General features: G+C 41.0%; 1 protein-coding gene across 1 annotated transcript in view; it reads left to right on the plus strand.

Annotated features, from left to right (window-relative positions):
* Nucleotides 1-21,967, plus strand: part of MYRFL (myelin regulatory factor like) — a 117,482-nt gene that overhangs the window by 32,593 nt on the left and 62,922 nt on the right. The window contains exons 2-5 of the mRNA XM_027106999.1: nucleotides 2,212-2,302; nucleotides 16,056-16,123; nucleotides 16,229-16,487; nucleotides 17,284-17,375. Coding sequence (XP_026962800.1) covers nucleotides 2,212-2,302; nucleotides 16,056-16,123; nucleotides 16,229-16,487; nucleotides 17,284-17,375 — 510 coding nt within the window. The remainder of the gene's footprint in view (nucleotides 1-2,211; nucleotides 2,303-16,055; nucleotides 16,124-16,228; nucleotides 16,488-17,283; nucleotides 17,376-21,967) is intronic.

Raw genomic sequence — 21,967 nt, forward strand, 5'->3', positions numbered from 1 at the left:
GGCAGGCGGACTCTCAACCACTGCGCCACCAGGGAAACCCTGTAGCTTCTCTTTAGGATAGAAATTATTTCAAAGTAAAATGTGAAACATTCTTCTCCCCTCAAAAAAAGGATAAAGTAAAATTTTATCAATCTTTTTTTAAAAATAGTTTTTGGCTTTCATGCCATGCTTGGGAAAACCTTCTTTATGTCAAAATCATAAGAATAGTCACTGATGTTTTCTTTCTATCGTTTCATTTATTTATGTTGAAATCTTTGATCTATCCGCAGATTTGGTGCGGAAGCAGGAAAATGATCCAGGTTTTTTTTCTCCCAAATGTATAATCAGTATTCCCCACAACATTTATTGAATAATGAATCTTTCCTCACTAGTGTCAAAGGATATGCTTATCATGCATCTATCGTGTGTGTGTATATATATATATATAATATTTATATAAGTATAAAATATATGTTCCATATATAAGTATAAAATATATGTTCCGTATATATGTAATATTTCTTGATATATCCTGGACTTGTTTGTGTTCCTTTGATGTGTTCACTTGTGTGTTTCTCAGTACTTATTTACCCCCTTCCTCCCTAATTTTTCTGGTCATTTTTATGTATTTATTTTTCCAGATGAACTTCAGAACATTTTCCTTGAGGATTATTTGATTGCAGATAACATACAAACCAATTCAAAAGGGTTTATTGGATGTATACAGGACTTTGTCATGTAATTAGAGTAGAACGGGAACAACCAGCCTTATTAAGGGTAAAAAATCATGAAGGACCTGGCAGAAATATTTAGACTATCACTCCTGTCCTCTGCCTTAGCTATTAGGTGACTTAATCTCAACCACCAGCTTTAAAGTCTATTAGTTTGAATTTTGGGAGAAATAACTGAAGTGGTCACTGGCCAACCAATGGATTTTTTCTTTCTGATTCAGGTGCCTGTAAAGGTTGCAGGAGACTGTTTTTATAAGGCGAAAGTTCTCAGAAAATGACTGTGTATTTGGCAGACATCATAAATAATGTCTAGTAAAAGCTTTGCAATATTGAATCTTTCAGTCTAAGAACAATGAAGTTCTTTCCATTTATTGAAATCTCTTCTTATGACCCTTCATAGAGTTTATTAGCTTTTTAAAAAAATATGTTGTCCCTAAATATATGTTTAGATATTTTAGGCTTTTTGTTATTTTGAATGGAATCTTCTTTTTTTTTCATTATATTTATGTGAATTTTTGACTGGTTATTTTTTTGTACATACGAAAGTAATTAGTTTTTATATTTAACTTTAACCATTTATTTTATTGACTTTTCTGATCATTTCTAATCGTCAGTTGTTTCTCTTGAATTTTCTAGGTATAGAGTCATGTTATCTGCAAAGAAAGATTGTTTTGTCTTCTTTATAACATATTTTAATATTTTATATTCTTTTTTTGTTATGTATATATTTATTTATTTATTTGGCTGCGCCAGGTCTTAGTTGCAGCATGCAGGATCTTTAGTTGCAGCATGTGAACTCTTAGTTGCGGCATGTGGGATCTAGTTCCCTGACCAGGGATCGAACCTGGGCCCCCTGCATTGGGAGCGCAGAGTCTTAGCCACTGGACCACCAGGGAAATCCCTATATTTTATATTCTTTAAAAATTCTAGTGTCTTTGTTATGGTCAGAAATAAACCAATAAGCTTATTTTCATTTTGTAAATCAAGAAAAAGGACAGAACTATTGTGTTGCATTTTGGGAAGTCTAACAAAAATGTGAAGCAAGATATTGAACTTCTTGTTGAACTTAACTGGAAGTAATCTATCAGACCAACATGCCAATCATCAGTCTATCCATTCATCCAGCCAGCCAGCCAGCTAGCCAATAAATGTTAATTGCTGCCTTTTTCATAACATAGATACAATAAGAAAGACATAGTCCTCGCCCTTAAAGACATTAGATAGAGGAATAAACACAAAAGCAAGCAATTATAATAGTGTGTAAGGCAAAGTACATGGTGTTAATGAATGCACATAAAAAAGCACCTAAACCTGCCTTGGACAGTCAGGGAAGGCTGCTCGAGGAGGGTAACATCTAAAAAGATTTCTGAAGGAGATATTTGAATGGAAGAAAGGCCACACTGTCAATAAATGCATTATGCCATTTAGTTGCTTTGAAATTTTAGCGATTAGCCATTCTGAAAAATTCATGAATCTCAAGATTTTCAATTTGCCTTTGCAGCTCAAGGGGCCAGTGGCACTCTGGGGAACCCGACGCTGGATACAAGTCTGCTGGAGGAATTCTTGGGCAATGATTTTGATTTGGCGGCCTTGTAAGTAATGAGGGCACTGCTCTCCATTTGGTCGTTTTTTTTTTTATGTTTGACTTTTTTTTTAATATACATTTATTTATTATTTATGTTTGGCTGCGTTGGGTCTTCGCTGCTGCACACGGGCTTTCTCTAGTTGTAGCGAGTGGGGACTACGCTTCGTTGTGGTGTGGTGGCTTCTCTTGCTGTGGAGCACGGGCTCTAGGCACACGGGCTTCAGTAGTTGTGGTTCATGGGCTCTAGAGCGCAGGCTCAGTAGTTGTGGCTCATGGACTTAGTTGCTCCGTGGCATGTGGGATCTTCCCAGACCAGGGATTGAACGCATGTTCCCTGCATTGGCAGGCGGATTCTTAACCACTGCACCACCAGGGAAGTCCCTCCATTTGGTGTTTTTAAAATTATGAAATAATTAAATGAACTGGGAAGTGCTTCCTTCTTTTCTGTTTTCCAGAAGAGTTTGAGTAGAGTTGGTCTTATTTCTTTTACAAATCTTCGGCAGATTTCACCAGTGAAGCCAGCTAGGCCTGGAGTTTTTTGTTTGTATGTTTTTGTTTTTGTTTTATTTAGTTTTAATCTGAAAGCCCTCACCTTCCAATTCAATATCATTAATAGATATGGGGCTATTCAGGTTATCAATTAGTAGTTATCAACTTAGGCAGTTTATATCTTTCAATGAATTTGTATATTTCTGAATTTACTGGCATAAAGTTGTTCATCATATTTCCTTTTTATACTTTTAATGTCTGTAGAATCTATAGTGAACAACAAGTGTTGTTCTTGATGTCAGTAATTCATGTCTTTTTTTTTCTTGATCAATCTAGCAAGAGGTTTATCAGTTTTCCTAACCTTTTAAAGAACTGGCTTTTGGTTACATTTATATTCTTAATTGTTTTTCTGTTTTCCATGTCATTGATTTCTGCTCTTATTTTCTAATATTAATATAGCCATGCCAGCTTTCTTTTAAAAAACTTACATGCAATAAAATTCCATTTTTGTCTTGTGTGTGGTTTTGTGAGTTTTGACAAATTCATAGAGTTGTACAACTACTGCCATGATTACCACACACAACAGTTCCCTCACCTGAAACGTTGCCCCTACATTTCCACTTTGTGGTCAAACCCAACACACACCCCTAACCTCTGGTGACCACTGATCTTTTCTCTGTCCTTATAGTTTTGCTTTTTCCGGAATGTCATATAAATGAAGCCATATGGTATATATAAGTCCAGTTTCTCTCACTAAGCATAATGTCTTTGCTCATTCTTTTTTATTGCTGAGAAAAACTCTGTTGGATTTTTGTAACAGAGTTTGTTTATCCAGTCACTCAGTCAAGGATGTTTTGATTATTTCCAGTTTTTGGCAATTATGAATAATTTCTATAAATATTCATGCACAGGTGTTTGTGTGATCAAGAGTTTTAATTTCTCTAGGGTAATACCTTGGATAGTCTGCTGGGTCGTGTTGTAAGTGGAAACTTAACTTTATAAAAATTGCCAAATTTTCTAGAGTGGCCATACCATTTTACATTACCACTAGCTCTATATTCTAATAGGCGTATAGTGGTATCTCATTTTGTTTTAATTTGCATTTTCCTATCAACGAATGATGTTGAGTCTTATTTCATGTGGTTGTTTGCCATTCGTACGTTTTCTTTGGTGAAGTCTTTTTTCAAATTTTTTGCCCATTTTAAAAAATTAAAGTTTTCTTATTTTTGAGTTTAGAAAATTCTTTAAGTATTCTGGATATAAGAACTTTATTGGGTATGTGATTTATGAATACTTTCTCCAAGTCTATAACTTATGTTTTCATTCTCTTAACAATGTCTTTCCCAGAGCAGAAGTTTTAAATTTTGATGATATCCAATAGATCAAATTTTTCTTATGTGGTTTGTTGTTTATATCTAAGAAATATAGATATTGCCTAATTTAAGTTCCCAAGGATTTTCTCCTGTTTCCTTCTAAAAGTATAGTTTTACATTTAGGTCTATGATCCATTTTGAATTAATTTCCATATAAGTTTTGAGATATAAGTTGAGATTAATTTCTTTGTGTATAGATGTCCAGTTACTTTCAGAATCCCTTGCTGGATAACCTTTCTCTATTGAACTGTCTTTACACTGTTGTGAAAAATCAGATGACCATATTTGTGTGGATCTATATCTAAACTCTTTATTCTGTTCCACTGATCTATATATCTGTTATTTTGTCAGTACCACGTTATCTTGACTACTGTACTTTTATCATAAGTCTTAAAACCATATAGTGTAAGTTCTCCAAATTTGTCTTCTTTTGTAAAATTGTTTTGGTTATTCTAATTCCTTTGACTTCTCACATAAATATTAAAATCAGCTTGTTTATATCTATAAAGTGCTGCTGAGTTATAGATTAGGATTGTATTAAGTATAGAGATCCATTTGGGGAAAATCGACATCTTTACAAAATTGATTCTTCCAATCCTGAACGTAGTATACCTCTCCATTTATTTAGGCCTTCTTTGCTTTTTTTCATCAGCATTTTACAATTTTAGCATACAAATCTTGTATATATTTTGTTTAGATCTACACCTAAATGTTTCATGTTTTTCTTTGAGTTATTGTAAGTAATAGTGGTTTTAAAATTTTTTTCAAATTTAATTCCCAATCATTCATTGCCAGTATACAGAACTATTACTGGTTTTTATATTTTGGACTTAGGTCCTATAATCTTTTTTTTTTAATTTTTTAAATTAAAAAAAAAATTTTTTTATTTGGTCTGGCCACATGGCTTGAGGGATTTTAGTTCCCTGACCAGGGATCAAACCTGGGCCCTGGCAGTGAAAGGGCCGAGTCCTAACCACTGGGCTGCCAGGGAATTCCTGGGCCCTGAAATCTTAATGAAGCCATTTACTAGTTTAAGAGCTTTTTGTAGATTTCTTGGCTTTTTATATCTTGACAATCATGTCTTCTGCACATTGGAACAGTTGTATGTCTTTCTTTCAAAACTGTATGCCTTTGAATATTTTTTCTTGCCTTATTGAACTGGGTAGAACTTTGGCTATGTTGCTGAATAGGGAAATAGAGAGATCAGACATCCTTGTCTTGTCCCTGATCTTAGAGGGCAGTCACTCAATTTTTTATTATTATGTATGATGCAGCTATAAGATTTTTTTGTAATGCCCTTTATTAGGTCAAGGAGATTCTCTTCTACTCCTAGTTTGCTGAGAATTATTTAACATGAATGGCTCTTGAATTTTGTCAAATGTTATTTCTGTATTTATTAATATGATCATATGTTTGTTTCCCCTGTCTGTTATTATGGTGGATTACTTTGCTAATTTTTGAATATTGAACCAACCTTGTATTCCTGGGATAAACCTCAGTTAGTTTTAAAGTATTATCTTTTTATGTATAGCCGGATTCAATTTGCTAAAATTACTTTGAGGATTTTGCATCTATTGGTCTCCAGTTTTCTTATACTGTATTTTTATGGTTTTGATATCAGGATATTGATAGACTTCTAAAATTAGTTGGAAAGTGTTTTTATATCCTTTTAAATTCTCTGGGTGAATTGTGTGGAATTGGATTTATTTTTTCCTTAAATGTTTGATAGAATTCACCATGAAATCTTCTGTGCCTGTAGCTTTCTTTGTTGGAAGACCTTACTATGAATTAAGTTTATCCAATAAATTCAGGACTATTTATGTTATCTCTTTCTGCTTAAATAAGTTTTGGTAGCTTGTTTTCTTTTTTCCCCAGGGAATTGATCCATTTCATTGTCAAACTTATAGGCAAAGAGTTGTTCATAGTATTTATTATGCTTTTATAGGCTTTTACAGGCTCTAAGGAGTCTACTGATATTCTCTTCTGTTTCTTTTTTTTTTTTTTTTTTTATTTTTTTTTTTTTTGTCTGTGTTGGGTCTTCGTTTCTGTGTGAGGGCTTTCTCTAGTTGCAGCGAGCGGGGGCCACTCTTCATCGCGGTGCGCGGGCCTCTCACTGTCGCGGCCTCTCTTGTTGCGGAGCACAAGCTCCAGACGCGCAGGCTCAGTAGTTGTGGCTCACGGGCCCAGCTGCTCTGCGGCATGTGGGATCTTCCCAGACCAGGGCTCGAACCCTGTGTCCCCTGCATTGGCAGGCAGATTCTCAACCACTGCGCCACCAGGGAAGCCCCTCTTCTGTTTCTTATATTGGTAATCACTTTCCTCTCTCTCTCTCTCTTTTAATTAGTCTCTTTAGAAATGTATAAGTTTTAGAAATGTATAAGTTTTGTTGACCTTTTCAAATAAGTGTCTGTTGGTTTCATTGATCTCTATTGTGTTTGTTTTCAATTTCACTGATTTCTACTCATTATTTCCTTCTGATTGCTTTGGGTTTAGTTCGCTCCTCTTTGTTTCGTTTCTTAAGGTGGAAGCTTAGTTCTTGATTTAAAGTCATCCTTTGCTTTCTAATTTAATCACTCAATGCTATACATTTCCCTCTCCATATGGCTTTAGCTGCCTTCCTCAATTTTTGATATGCTATATTTTGATTTTCTTTCAGCTCAAAATATTTCCTAATTTTCCTTGAGACATCCTCTTTAACTCTGGGTGGCTGGAATTGGGTTAATTTCCAAATATTCGGGAACTTTCCATGTATTTTTCTGTCACTGACTTGTAGTTTAATTCCATTATGGACAGAGAACATACTCTATATAATTCTAATTCTTTTAAATTTGTTAAGGTTTGCTTTATGACCCAGGAAATGATCTATCTTGGTGAATGTTCCATGTGCACTTGAAAAGAATGTGTGTTCTGCTGTTGTTGGGTCAAGTGTTCTATAAATGCTAATTAGGTCAAGTTGGTTGACATTGTTTTTCCCGTCTTCTATAGCCTTGCTGATTTTTGTCTACTTCTTTTATCTATTACTCTGAAAGGAATGCCAGAGTCCTCAGGAATGATTGTGGATTCAGAGTCCTCAGTTAAGTTCTTTTTTTCTCAGCACTGTCTTCTGTCTTCCAACCTCTATGGTTTCTGATGAGAAATAGGCAGTTATTTGAATCATTGTTCCCTTGTATGTAATATATCATTTTTCTTCACTTACAAGATATTGTTTTATCTTTGGTTTTAAGCAATTTTATTATAACATGGCTAGATATGGGCATGATTTTCTTTGAGATTATACTGTTTGGGATTTGCTCAGTTTTTTAATCTGTAAATTTTTGGTTTTTTACTACCTTTAGGAAGTTTTTAGCCATTATTTCTTCACATTTATGTTTCTGTACCAACGTCTTTCTTTCCTCTGTCTAGGACTCCAGTGATACAAATGTTAGATCTTTGATATGGTAGACAAGTCCCAGAGGCTCAGTTAATTTTTTCAATCTTTTTTTTCCTCTCTGTTGTTTATACTGGATAATTTCTATTGATTTGTCTTTAAGTTCACTGACCCTCTTCTGTCATCTCCATTCTTTCATTGAGCCTACCTTGACATTTCTGTAAATGCCCTTCCTTCTCTCCCTCATGAAAGACAGAGAGTGGAACAAGATGTGAATCTCAATAGTAATGGGGAAGCCTATTTGCAGGTACTTTGGTACCTGGCTCTTGCTGCTCTTTGCCAACAAAAACATCCTTGCCAAAATGACTGTGGGGAAGAAGGGAGGCTCAACATTTTGCAAGCTAGTTAAACACACACACACACACACACACACACACACAGACACACACACACACACACAACTGGTGGGTTGCCACATGTCTGAGCCCACACTCTGAGCTGGCTCTTCTGCTCCAGGCACTGCATGGGCTGAACCCAGGCACTAATCACCCTTGTGCCTGCCTTCATATTCCTCTCAATCCATCCACGCAGCTGCCATGAATTCCTGTGAGAAGGGTGGGCAATGGGTATATCCTTACCATCTCTGCCTACAAAAAACCTGCCAGAAGTTGTCAGTTTCCGTCCCCTACAAGACTTTTCCTCAAAAGAAGGTAGACCTGATTCCATCAGGGTTCTGTTTAATCATCTGGATCACTTTTATAACTGGCGTAAAGTACTTTAGCTGTTTGCAGGGAAAAGTGAACAACCGTTAAGTCTTATTCGAAGAGCTGTCCTTCTACCTGGGAGTTCAGAAATCTATCATACGATCTTAGTCTCCATGATAATAATGGTCCTTCCAGCAAGACCAGAGATATCTCCCTATAGGCGATCGCTACTGAGATTCCGACATGGTTTGCCCAATCAGATTCAGTCTCTACCCTTGGGAGTGGATGTCTGGCATTTGTAAGTGAGGTAGAGGAAGGAGTTAATACTGTTGAGTATTTACCAAGTATTAGGCATTGTTCTTTGCACTTTACATATTTACTCATTTAATTGCATATTTGATTTTACACATTTCATTCTCTTAGCAACTCTTCCAAATAGGCACAGTATTATCCATATTTTACACACGAAGAGGCTGAAATGCAAAGAGGTTAAGTAACTCTTCACATGTCAATAAGTGGCAAAGCTGGGATTAAAATGTGCCTGGCTCTAGAATACCTGCCCTTTCTTCTACATTTGTCTTTTGGATTAATTGATGTTTTAGGGGATGTTTTAGACTCCGTGACTCTCAGGGAAATACATTAAGTGGGTCTACATTTATCTGCCAAAAGGTGTGACTCAGAATGGATCCTGAGCCATAGTTTGCAAAGATTGTCAGAGCTCAGGCCCGTTAAAGAAAAGTCCTATGATCAGATAAGTTGCTAGTGCCTTATAAAAATGGCTCAGGTGCATGCAGTTAAGTGGAGCTGCAATAGAAATCCAAGAGAGAACAAGTGGAAACAGTCCCAGTCCGTGACCATGGATTTGTTGGGCTCGTCCAGTGATCATTGCATCTGTACAGTGTATTCAAATACCCCAAGTGTTGAGTATTTCTAAATCCCGGGCTCTCTTTTTGCAGGTTAGTTGCATTCCTCACAACAGCGCTGGGGTGCAGGTTTTCTTGCCGGGGCTCCCAGCTAATAAATAGCAGAGGTGGGATTCAAACATGAATTTACTACAAAGCCTGAGTTACTTCCTCTCTACTATATTGCCCATGAATTGTGCCTTTTAAAAGTATCAATGACGACCCTTTAAGCGATTTAAGAGAACATTAGGCTGTAAAATTTCTAGGAGCAAATTTGAATCTCATAGGCAGATTTTCAAATCTCAAAGATATTAAAAAATGGAATTATTGGCTCTGTGAAACAGATGTCCCTAAATGCTCTATGGAAAACTGGTCCCCCGAGATGCTGTGGGAAAAAAAGTTCCATGATCAGTAATAAATAAGTATGTGACTCACTGGCTTAAACAAAATTAAATGTATTTCTTTACCGCAGGACTTCTCAGGGCCTTTGATGTGCTAATATGCAACTGGGAAAGGGAAACGTTAGACAGTGTTCTCAAACTTATGTGGCCATGGGCCCCTTTTGGGAGCATGTACCCACGTATGAGCATTGGGATGTGCTGCTCAGGACATTCTCATCCTTCCGTGTGAATCTAATTGGTATGTTGAACCGGGGGTAGTTCTGTCAGGACGGGAAGATTTCTGACAGTTGCTCTTAACCCTGTATTTCCATGTGTGGTGGAGTCCAGGGCAGCTGTCTGCCCAGGGGGAGTAGGAGCGGGCAGAAGTCCTCTCTGATCCCCTAGGTTAGCCAGCCTGTTACCTACTAGGCACACAGGTGAGCTAGGTGAGCTGTGGGGGCTGGACACACCGGGAAATGTCCAGGTATGGAGCGCCGCCCGGAGGGCGGGAGGCTAGAGATTTAGGGGAAAGCATAAATTCCTGGAGGTTGCAGTGAAAAAGGACAAGAAGTGTGTGTGTGTGTGTGTGTGTGTGTCTGTGTCTGTGTGTGTCCGTGTGTGTGTGTAGAAGAAGGAAGGCTCTGGAAAAGTCACCAGTGAATCTTCAAGACAGGTTTGTTTCATTCAGAAATGCCCAGAGTTTCACCTGTTTCCTTCCTTTGCTCAAACTGCAGGCCAGGTTGTAGCAGCAGCAGCAGCATCGCCTGGGAGCTACGACTGTAGCACCTCAGGCCCCGCCCCCAAAATGCTGAATCAGAATCTGCATTTTTAACAGGATCCCCATGGGATTCACAGGCATATTACAGTTTGAGAAGCCCTACTTTAGGTCACGTGCATATGCCTCCTTCCCAACCACTTCCCAAGACCCAGACCAAGTCATACAGTTTGGTTTGAGTGTGTTCAGTGCGAGTAGACAGTATACCGAGCTTCAGGCTGGCCTTGAGGTGCTGCAGATGGGGTAAGAGGGAGCTAGCTGAAGACATTGAGATGACAGCTCATCACAAGTTCGAATGGGTGACTTCATAGGAGGGGAACCTAGAGACATATTAGGTCCGTGAGGAATCAACTCCGGGTTTCATTTCATTTCATTCTAATGGTTGAGCTTAAGCATCTAATATTCTGGGTTTCACTTAGGACATATCTTATTGAGATTGGAAGGAAAAATGAGTTAGGCATCAATGACCAGCTGCATGTTTTACTTCTGCCACCAGTAGAGTGGGGCTGATCAACTGTTTACCGTGATGTTGCAGAAGGGAGTGAGGTAATCCACATAATTCTATGAGATGAGCTTGTTAAAGGCTGAGTTCATTGACCGGTTTGATTTCTGGGTTCAAACGGATGCAGCAGGAGAAAAGGTAAACAGAATCCTGGGCAAAAACATTACCAGTGACTTCTAGATTCTAAAGATTTTGTAGAAAATGAAATCACTTATAGTAATTAATTTGATTAGGATATTTAAATATCTGTATTGAAAACATTGTGTTCTTTACAGCATAAACTCTGGTGATCGATCACTTTACTCCAGTTTGACTAGATGCCAGGTGAATAATCTCGGGTATGTTACTTAACCTCATCAAGCCTCGGTTTCATTGCCTGTGGTATAGGGGCAGTAATAGAACCTTTTCACATGGTTGGTAGCAGAGATTAGATGAAGCAACACCTGCAAGGGTTAGCTCAGTGCCTGGACCAGAGTAGGTCCTCCATAAAGATTGTCTGTTTCTAAAGCAGCAGGGGAGAGTGGTAAGAGGGAGGGTCGGGGTTCTTGCAGTTTGCCAAGATAGAGCCGAAGGGGAGGGGTGGCAACTTGCTTTTCTTGCTTCCATTGCCCTGTCATGAAATGATTTTCTTGGGCTACTTTATTCACTGATGACATTTCTGCCAAGGCCCTTTCCCATCCCAACTTCCGGGTAGTGGGTACAAACCCTATGCAAGCTTGGTCAAGTATTTATCAAGTGCCTACTGCGTGCTCACCAGTGGGCACTATGCAGGAGATACACACACACACACACACACACACACACACACACACAGTATTAAGACATGCTCTTAAGTGAATGCGTGGGAGGACATGAATCATACACATGAAAAACTGGAGAAAATACTTTCAGTAACAACTATTTTTATGCTGTAATTGGGTGATGGGGTACAACAGTGAACAAAACAGATGAAGTTCCTGCTAACAGTTTACCAAGGGCAATGTGGTGGAAAACGGTCTGCCCTGTAGGGCACCCAGGCATTTTTCTTTGAGTTGGTGGTGTGTGGTAATAATGATAAATAGCAGATTGACTTTCTGTGGATTTAAGTATTGTTTTTAAGTTCTCAGCAGGCAATGCATTTCCTTATCACCTGCTCCTGGGGAGAGCCATTCCCATCCCTTCACTCTTGGTGCTCCATTGTTGTGATGCGACTCCAGTGGGAAGAGAAAGACAATGGTGTATAGTATAAAGTCATTCAGTAAAAAGATGAAGAAAAATAAGTGTAAGGCAGGGGAGTAGAAAGTGAGGGGTGGGAGAAGGCTACCATGTTAGATTGGTGGTCAGGAATGCCCTCTCTTGATATATGAATTTATATAAACAACATATTTATGGCCACATGTCAGGTAAAAAGCAGTAATTCATACTTATTAAGTAATAACTCTGTACCAGGCAGTGTGCTGAGTTGATATCAATGTGCAATAGAGCTTTAGAGAAGGTGTAATTTGTATGTGAAGACCCCGGGGGAGTCATTGGAGAAAACTGAGGATTGGACTGTTGAATTGTGAATAGTCCCAGATGGGTGTTCACGGGAAGCCCTGTGTCTTAATACTGTGAGTCCTGCAGTCCTGCCTAGTGTTTAGTAGAGTTATGAGCACGTACTAGGCACTCAGTAAGTGCTTGATCGAGCCTGGCTGCGATCTGAAAGAAATCCTGGCTGCTTTGGTTGCAGCATGCAGATGTCATGGATGTGCTAACCTCAGCCAGCTGGAGAGAAAAGTCTGTTTTGCACTCCTTTTGGTTTACATGGCATTCAACCCCCAGGAGACCACACTTTGCCATTCACCCTCCAAAAAACAAAAGCGAGTTATGTGTCTGAGAGGAAGGGATTTAGAAAGCAAATTATTCATTTTATAAAATCATTTTATAAGAATTTCTTGATTTTTATAACCATTTCCTGTAGAAGGTAGAGATAGAGACAGCCCCTCAAGGAGTGACCAATGGTTCTGTCAATTTCTAGGTCCCTTCATGGAAATCCCTTCATCATAATAGGAAAATTCAGAGCACTGAAGGCCCAAAACAGTCTAATGTGCATTGCTGACATCATGATTGTGAGTAGGGAGGAGTTAACTGCTTAGAAACAGTCTCAGACAACAGTGTTTTTCTTAAAGTTAATCATTGCCCTTGTTTTAAACAATTTGCTTAGTTTTGAAGGTAGCTATCCTTAAATCTTAGGGGCTTCCCTGGTGGCGCAGTGGTTGAGAGTCCGCCTGCTGATGCAGGAGACGCGGGTTCGTGCCCCGGTCCGGGAAGATCCCACATGCCGCGGAGCGGCTGGGCCCATGAGCCATGGCCACTGAGCCTGCGCGTCCGGAGCCTGTGCTCCGCAAACGGAGAGGCAACAGAAGGGGGCGCCCGGCACCCCGCAAAAAAAAAAAAAAAAAAAAGCTTAAATCTTACGTGAAATTTTCTGAAAAGGAATGCAAAATTTCTCCCAATACAGTAAAATGCATTGAACACGAAATGCAATGAAATAAAGGAGTAGCCAGAGTGAGTTTGGGAAGGGAGAGTAAACTGTAAGGAAAGTATTAAAACTTTTAAATTCGCCTTTTAAAACCACCAACACATGTTCCTGCTTCTCAACACAGGGACCTTTGTTTCTCCACAAGGACCTGCTGGGTGGGGCATGCATGCCAGTCTGTGATGTGCCGTGCCATATTTCTCGAGTGTATTGATAATTTGCTTGTGATTTTCAGTTTTCATGAACATTATTGAATTCAGTGGTGCCGCAAATGTAAAGGAAAGTAAACAACTGCCTTGAACCTTGAATGTGGAATTGTGAGATCACAGAGTCAATCACAAAATTTAATTTGTAAATTTTAAAACAATTAATTTATTTTTGGCTGCGTTGGGTCTTCGTTGCTGCGTGCGGGCTTTCTCTAGTTGCGGCGAGCAGGGGCTACTCTTCGTTGCGGTGTGTGGGCTTCTCATTGCGGTGGCTTCTCTTGTTCCGGAGCACGGGCTCTAGGCGTGCGGGCTTCAGTAGTTGTGGTGCGCAGGCTCAGTAGTTGTGGCACACGGGCTTAGTTGCTCCACGGCATGTGGAATCTTCCCGGACCAGGGATCGAACCCGTGTCCCCTGCATTGGCAGGAGGATTCTTAACCACTGCGCCACCAGGGAAGTCCTCGTTTGTAGATTTATACATGTAGAGTGATACGAAGTTGAATGGTGCCATATATATGGCTTATAATGAAAACCAGTAATCCTTTGCCCCACTCCTCCCCATGTCCCCAAGTTTGGCTCTCCCAGAGGCAGATACTTTCCAACTCTTTTAGATGTTTCAACCACCTTTTATCTGAATAATGGTTTATATTACTGTTCTTACTTTATACATCTTAAGAACTTACTATCATCTTCCAGGAGGATTTAACTTTCTTATATCCTATCCGACACCCACTTCTATCCCCAGCCTCCCAGTATCATAAAATTGTATAAGAATTTTTGGTTAGGTTTATATTCAGGGATTACATTACTATCACTGTGTGTTCACATATAATTTACTACGATTATATTTTCTTTCTTGAGTTTTTTTTTTCTCTGCTTTTATTTGCGTTTATTTTTTTCAGCATTTATTCCCGGGCCCTAAGTTTTTGTTTCTTCAGTCTCTTCTAGGATGTCTTTTCTTCTGTGCAACCTCTTCTTCTGGTTTAGGAACAGTGTGTTCTTTTTCAGTAAGGATCATCTCAAGGTGGAAGGGAGAGCTCATGTATGGATTGATCCAACCATGAGCTGTGTAAATCCTGCGCCGAATCTTGGGAGTTTTGTTCACCTGGATGTGCTCAATGAGTCCTTCCATTTTTCGCCCAATAGCTCTACAATCTCCCTGGATCCGTTTCTCCAGAGAATAAAACTTTCCAATTTCTGTTGGGATGATAGAGGTAGTTGCCTGACTCTACAGGTGGGAGAAGTTGATTTAAGGGTCCAGCTGTTCTTTAATTAAACTGTCAATCAATTCTTTCACTTTTAGCTCTACCTTACCCCTGAATTCAGAAACTGCTGGTGATGCCAATGTCTTGGGCTTTTCTGGAGTTGTTTTCAAATTGGACAATGTCTTGTTGGTTCCTACATCCCCTCTGCCATCCCCAGGCAGCTTTTTCCTTCTGGTAATTCAGTTACCATCCGTCCTATTTCTGTCTGCCATACTGTTACTGAAATGTGGTCTGTTGTAGTCTCTATTCGCGTCCTCTGTGTCTTTTTCTGTTTATGCCTCTTTATTCCTTTACTTTTATTTCAGTGGAGTTTTTGGAGTTTCATTTCGGCGGAGTTTTTTCGGTGGAGTTTTTGGAGGAAGGGAAATGTATGTTTTCTATTCCCTTATTAATAAAAAGTGAATAAATGATAAAGGACCAATTTGAGGAGAAAACATAAGTTTTCTAGTAAATAATAAAAACAGATTTCTCTCTTCATTACATGATGTTGAAATCTTAATGAACCAAGAAAAATATGATAGCTTACTCTCTAGCAAGAGAATCAAGTGGAGGATGGTGGTGATTATATATAACTTAGAACCACAGTTTCTGAGCCATAAGAAACTTTTTGAACAGAAAAGGTAACGTTTTTTTGAACAGACATTTTCACACTTAGTGATGGTACTCATTTTTTAAAATGAAATTTTACTTGCACCTCAATATATAAAACAGAAAAAAAGTTATAAAATATTTCCCCCAGGCATTTAAAATTTTTCTTTTGTAAAACACCTGAGCTCCTTCCAAGAGCTTGGCGATTCCCCAGAGCACAGGTGGAAAACCATTGCTTTAGTCGTGACATTTTATACTGCTTTAGCCCAACCATCTCTCTGGCGTAAGTGCTTTGAGAATGTTAAGAAGACACAATAATGTTAATTAAGCTTTGTTGAGCACTCACTGTGTTTGGGGCTGTATGTTGTGGGCTTTACACACAGTATCTCATGTAATTTTCACTATGATGCTATGAGGAAGGCATAATGATTATTCCCATTTTATAGGTGAGGAAGTGGAGGCCTGAAGAGGTTAAGTACTTGTTCATGGATACACAGCTAGGAAGTGGAAGAGCTGGGACTCAAACCCGGGTCTGTTTGACTCAGAGCTCACTCAACACGACACTGGGCGTGTTCTGGTGGGCTTTGGCCCCCAGGAGCACCTGGAACCCTCCCTAGGGGTGCTGTACACAGAGGGCTGCTACCAGTTTGTGAAAAAAAAATATAATGATGGAATAAGTTACAAACAAAAGGAATGCATGTCTCTAATCCTCAGGCAACGCCAGCTCCCAGATACCCCACCCTATTCTGCGTCAGACTCCTGCTCTCCTCCACAGGTCAAAGGTGAGTGGGACCCACCTCCCTCCCGCACGTCTGGCCCTTGATTCTCTTCTTTTGGACTCTGCATGGTGAGAAAGAGGGGCCTTTCTCACTTGTGTGTTTCCCCAGGTGCTTGCTGCCCGACTCTGACACCTGCCGCCGGGGGGATGCCAGCTGCTTTCCTCCTCTCAGCAGCTGCTCCTGGGATGCTGCCTGCACACCTGCCGCAGGGCTCGTCTGAGATGAGCGACTCTGCTCATTCCCACAGTGCCTTTCACAACTGCTACCCAGACGCCCGTCATCTCAGGACCCCTCTGGACAAGTCTGTGTCCTCCCATCTGGGAACTGGTTGTTCTTACCATCCGCAGCCTCTGTGCCACAGTCCTGGGTAAAGGGCAAGATATTTAGTTATGAAAGACCAGCCAGCCCCTCTACCCCGCAGTGCTGGTAAAGAGTGAACTGTGGAGTCCTCTCCAGGAGATGGCAGTGTTGAGACATATATCAGACCCCCAGTGCCCTTGGCTTCAAACCAACTTTTAATCAACAATCCACTGAACCCAAGGCCCTCATTCAGTGGAAAGCTAAAATGTCAGAAATGTATAGGGAGATTCTGGGTGCTGGAGAAAGCACTGTTTGCATTTGCAGCCTCAACTAGACCACTCAAGTGATTTGTGAGTGAGCTCTCTGAAAAATATCTGTCAACTGTCTTAATTAATATTCTTTTCTTCTCTTTCCCTTCCTCTCCGCCTTCCCTCTCTTTCGTTCCTCCTTCTGGATCTAGAGGATGGCAAAAAGAGTAAAGGCCATCAAAAACTGTGATAAAATTCTATGTGAAAAACATTTTCAGGTATAAAATATACCCTTAGATTTTAAGTATCTTCTTTCTTTGTCTCAATGAGTCCTCTGCCTTTGGAAATGTTGTCAGTTTATTTTTCAAATAGGTGAATCCCAGATCCACTGGAGAGTGAAAAACTAAGCTTCAGACTAGTAGGGCTCATAGAATAGGAGCTTGCCCGTCCACTCCATGTATCCACCTGGTGTTGCAGACTAGTAGGACTCAAGGAACCTTAACTAACTGGAATTAGTCTTAGGAAGAGGCCCAGAGCAGAGTCCTGGGAAATTAAATTTGATTAACTTGGAGAGAAAAGAAGAATCCTAACCTTATTTTGGGTTCTTAATTTTAGACCCTCATTGCCACCGACCAAGAAGAGAAAGTGCACACAGGCGCTGGAAGACTCCGGGGACTGTCACGTGTGGGCCCACCACTCCAGACCAAGTGAGCCAATCCGGGGCCTGTCACTGCCATTAAATCATGGATTTTTCCCAGCCTTGCAGTAGCCCTACAAAATTAGTTTCTCTCTCATAGAAGGGCAATGATAGGCTCTGGGAATTTATTTCTTCCCTCTTGACATAATGTTTCATGCAGTGTTAGGTAGGGTCATACAGGTGCTCCTGGGAAGAGATGCCATTGTCTCTCTGGTGGAGATGAGATGCTGGTCCCTTCAGTTTTAGGGGCAATTGTGTCTCAGGGGACCAAGGCTCCAGGCCTGGGGAAGCCGTGCCGTGTGGCAGCACCTACAGGAGCCCGCTGGTGTGCTCGTTGCTTCGTTCAACTCAATCCTTCTCAACTCAGACGTGCACACATGTAACATGGGGAGCTTGGTAAAGTGCAGATTCTGGTTCAGTACGCCTGAGGTAGGGGCTGAGATTCTGCATTCCTAACAAGCTCCCAGGCGATGCCCATGCTGCTGGCTCATGGGAGGGACTCGGAGAAGCAGGACTTTAGAGCAGCGGTCCCCAACCCTTCTGGCACCAGGGACCGGTTTCGTGGAAGACAGTTTTTCCATGCATGGCGGGTGGCGATGATGGTTCAGGTGCTCATGCGAGCGATGGGGAGCGATGGGGAGCCGCAGATGAAGCTTTGATCGCACGCCCGCCGCTCACCTCCTCCTGTGCGGCCTGGTCCCTAACAGGCCGTGGACCTTACCGGTCCGCAGCCCAGGGGTTGGGGACCCCTGCTTTAGAGGATTTCTCCAGGGCAGCAGGAAGGTAGAAAGTTGAGCTTCCCTAGCGCTTGCTTCCAATTAGCAAGTTCCCAGTAGATCTTTGAAATTCTGGAAAATCATTTTAAAAGTCTTTCAGCAGCATTATACGATGCCCAAGTGGTCAGCCCCCCTCATTCTTTGTCTTATATATCATGGGACATACCATGTTTTGAGCTTAGAGACCTGATCAAGTTGGGAACAAACTGAGGCTTCTGAGCCTGAAGGCTTGAACTTCTGAATCTCCAGAGTAAACGCTGTGACACTTATTAGGGGAAAGGAGAATCCTCCGTGCCAGTGCTATTAGCCACTATAAATACTTAATGTAGGCAGTGAGAATAGTGCCCCAAATACAGGGTACCAGGTCATATCTCTTTTACTCCCAGGCCTCAGCTTGGCAAGGATCCAAGATTTCCCTCTCGAGGCTCCCCTCCCTCTGTGGTCCCTACACTCCAGGGGTTTATGCCGCCTGGACAGGAGGTGCCCGTGGCTTTCTCCCCTGCTCTGGTTGCTGCCTTTGCCCTTCACAGCCACGTGATGAGAGCTGGTCCTCTGTGTCCTGTGGAGCCTGCTGGTCCTTTCAGGGACGTCTGGCCTCAGCTCCATCATGGGCTGTGAGGGTCCTTCAGTGGACGATGACGTCACTTGGCCTTGTCCCACAGATCGTAACCCCCTGGGCATGCTGTGGTAGCACTGCACGGGGCATGCAGCCATTGTATAAACCAAACCTCTGCTGCCTTCTTATCTTTTGCATGGGTCCACCATGGCCAGCAGCTGCTTGATTTTTCTTATTCAACCTCAGAAACGCAAAATGCTAACTCAAGCCTTGTTTCTGGATAATGTAGAGCTCTCCATCCACCTTCCTGTGCATGGTTACTCTAATTTCTTCAGGTATCCCTGCATCCTGCCTGCAGCTTCTTTATGCTTCTCAAATACAGAAAGCTGGGTAAATTTCTAGCCAGATGAGGGACCCATCTGTTCACTCTCCCACAGATGCAACAGCTCCCTGAGAGTACTGGGCAAGTCACCCAAACCTTCCAAGGGTTTTCTCATCAAACCAGTTTGCTCCTCAAATTCTCCTGGCTGTTTCAGAGTTAAGCTCCATCCCGTGATGATGTTCTGTGGCCTGTCCCTAGAGAGGGCGTTGAGAACAGCCATAGAAAAGTAACTGAAATGTTCCAACAGATAGGAAATCTTGCATCCCTTGTTTAAATCCTATTCAAAGGTCACTGAAAAGCCACCTAAAGATAACTGGCTCCAGACAACAGTTCCAGAATGAAAAATGAGCAGGTTCCCAGGGGAATTAAAAAAAAAAAAAAAACAATCCAAATGCCATGTTTTCAGCAGAAGTTTTCCAGTGGAGAACTCGTATTTGATGTTGCAGAGGCCAAGGGTTTTATAAAGGTCCTGGGGAAATGGCATACGGGTAGTGGAAGGAGGGGCTAGTCTTATGGGCAGGATTTTGATGGGGGAAGATGTTCTAAATCAATGAGTAAGACTTTTCCAGTGACCTTTTCCCCAGCAGTTCACTTTGGCCAAGGATGCCAAGAACCCCCTTTATAAGGATCACAATGTAGAATTACTGGGTTGCTGGGGGCAAATGTAAAATCTTGCCTAGAGAGAATGTAGCGGCTGGGCAGGCTCCTGCCAGCTAGCTGGTTCCTGTCCCCCCATGGTCTGGACCCCAAATACAAGAGGGTTCCTGGTCCCACCTGATCCTAACTCTAAATAAAAGAGGGCTCACAGCCTCATATGGTTTGAACTTCAATGCATGAGGGTTTTTCAGCCCCAGAGTCGTAGCTTTTGGTCCACAGTGAGAGGTGCCTGGGCTGAAGTCACACTGTAGAGTCAGGAAAAGCCTCATGTCTCCAGTAATCGGGGACTTTTCAAGCCTGACTTTCCTTGATTATCAAATGAGAATCACAATTTCTACTTCACCCATTTCCAAGACTTTTAAAAAAAGTAATGTATAAGAAAATATTTTGAAAGACATTCAAATGCAAGCTGTGAATTTTCTCCAGAAAGTTGGGACTTGGGCAGTTTGCTACCTTCATACTTCTGTTTCTCTCTTCTGTTACATTTTCTCAAGAAATCCTCACTGTAGCATGAAGAGAAGAGAAGGTTTGAATCCCATCTCTTCCACATAACAGCTGTGACACTGGACTAGTTATTTCAGGTCTTTGAACCCCAGTTTCCACATTTGTTAAATGGGATTAAGAATCCTTACCTTGTAACCACTTTAGAAATCTGTTTGGCTGCATCTACTAAAACATATCCAATGACCCAGTGATTCCCCACCTAGGAATATACCTAACAGAAGTGTATACACATGCCCACTAAAAGACATCCCCCCAAATATTCATAGCAGCACTAGTTGTAATAACCATAAACTTAAAGTAACCTGAATGGCCATCAGGGGTAAACTGTGGTATATTCATGCAGTGGAGTACTATACAGCAATGTATATTCATGTAGTAGAGTACTATACAGCAATGAAAACGAACAGACGACTGCCATTTGCAACAACAATGAGTGAATCTCATAAACATGATGTTGGGCAAAAGAAGCCAACACTTAAGAGTACATATCATATTATACCATTTCTATAAACTCCTCTATGGTTTGGATTTCAGAATAGTGATTATTCCTGGGCAGGAGAAAGTAGTAACCAGAAAAGGGCATGAGCGCTTCTTCTAGAGCGCTGGAAGTGTCCTATTTCTTGATCTAGTGGTAGTTACCTAGTATAATTCATTTTATAAGAAAGTATCAAATTGTTTACTAATGATCTGTGTACTCTCCTTCATATATATTATACTTTAATAATGAACGTTTATTGAAAAAAAAGGGATCCTTACCTTGAAGATGAGTTAACGAGTTGATGAGAAACTATGCCAAGTGTCTGGGACAGTGCCTGCAGCACAGAAAGCACACAGGACCAGTAGATATCATTTTTATTATCATTAATCTTGAGGTCCCAGATTGCCATCCCTGGGGCTCACCAGCTGATAGCTAGCTCCCAGGGAAGCCAGGACTATGTCAGTCCTATGGAATGGCTGCCCCGAAAATCTTGCTGCTGTGATGGGAAAGGTCTGGAAATAGCTTTATCCTTGAGGACAATGTCCCCTACCCACTGCCCACCCTCCCTACCAGCACTTGGAGGAGTGGCACTGACCTTTGGTTGATTCCCCTGGCGCCTTACTGCCATACTTGAGTAGGAAAGGGTCCCAGTTAGCTGGTGTTCACTCAGGCCCATGACATTAATTATTTCACATTAGATAGAGTTACTATGGAGGCCAAGAACAGAAGTACTTGCCAAGGCTTGTTAGGAATAACTGAGTCACCTGAGTTGAAACAGATACGTGTGATAATGACAGTGCCGCTAATACTAACCAAAGGCACCATTGTTTAAACTCTTACTGGTGGCAGACACTGTGCTAAGCACTTACCGACATGACTCGCTGAATTCCTTCAACAGTCCTGGGAGGCATCATATTGTTACTCACATTTTGCAGGTGAAGAAACTGAAGCCTAGAGACGTTAGACCATTTTCCTAATTGTGTAGCCAGTATATGTAGAGTTGTGATTCAAACCCAGTTCTGTCTGATTGCAAACTCCAAGCTCCTGAACTTCCTTTATCCTCTCTCCGCTGGAGGAGGGAGGAAGGAAAGATGGAAGAACTAGTTTCTCCCTTTCTCTGAACTTGGTATAAGCAGGCAAACCATGGAAGGTTTTTTGTTTGTTTTTAAAAGCTTTTGAGCCAGGTAACTTTTGGAGGAGTGAGGGCATGAAGAGCTACTTGCATTGCTGACCTCCTGTATCCTTTTTA

The sequence above is a fragment of the Aethalodelphis obliquidens genome, unplaced genomic scaffold (assembly GCF_003676395.1).
Source record: "Aethalodelphis obliquidens isolate GAN/ISIS:26980383/991018 unplaced genomic scaffold, ASM367639v1 scaffold8, whole genome shotgun sequence".
Lineage (NCBI taxonomy): Eukaryota > Metazoa > Chordata > Mammalia > Artiodactyla > Delphinidae > Aethalodelphis > Aethalodelphis obliquidens.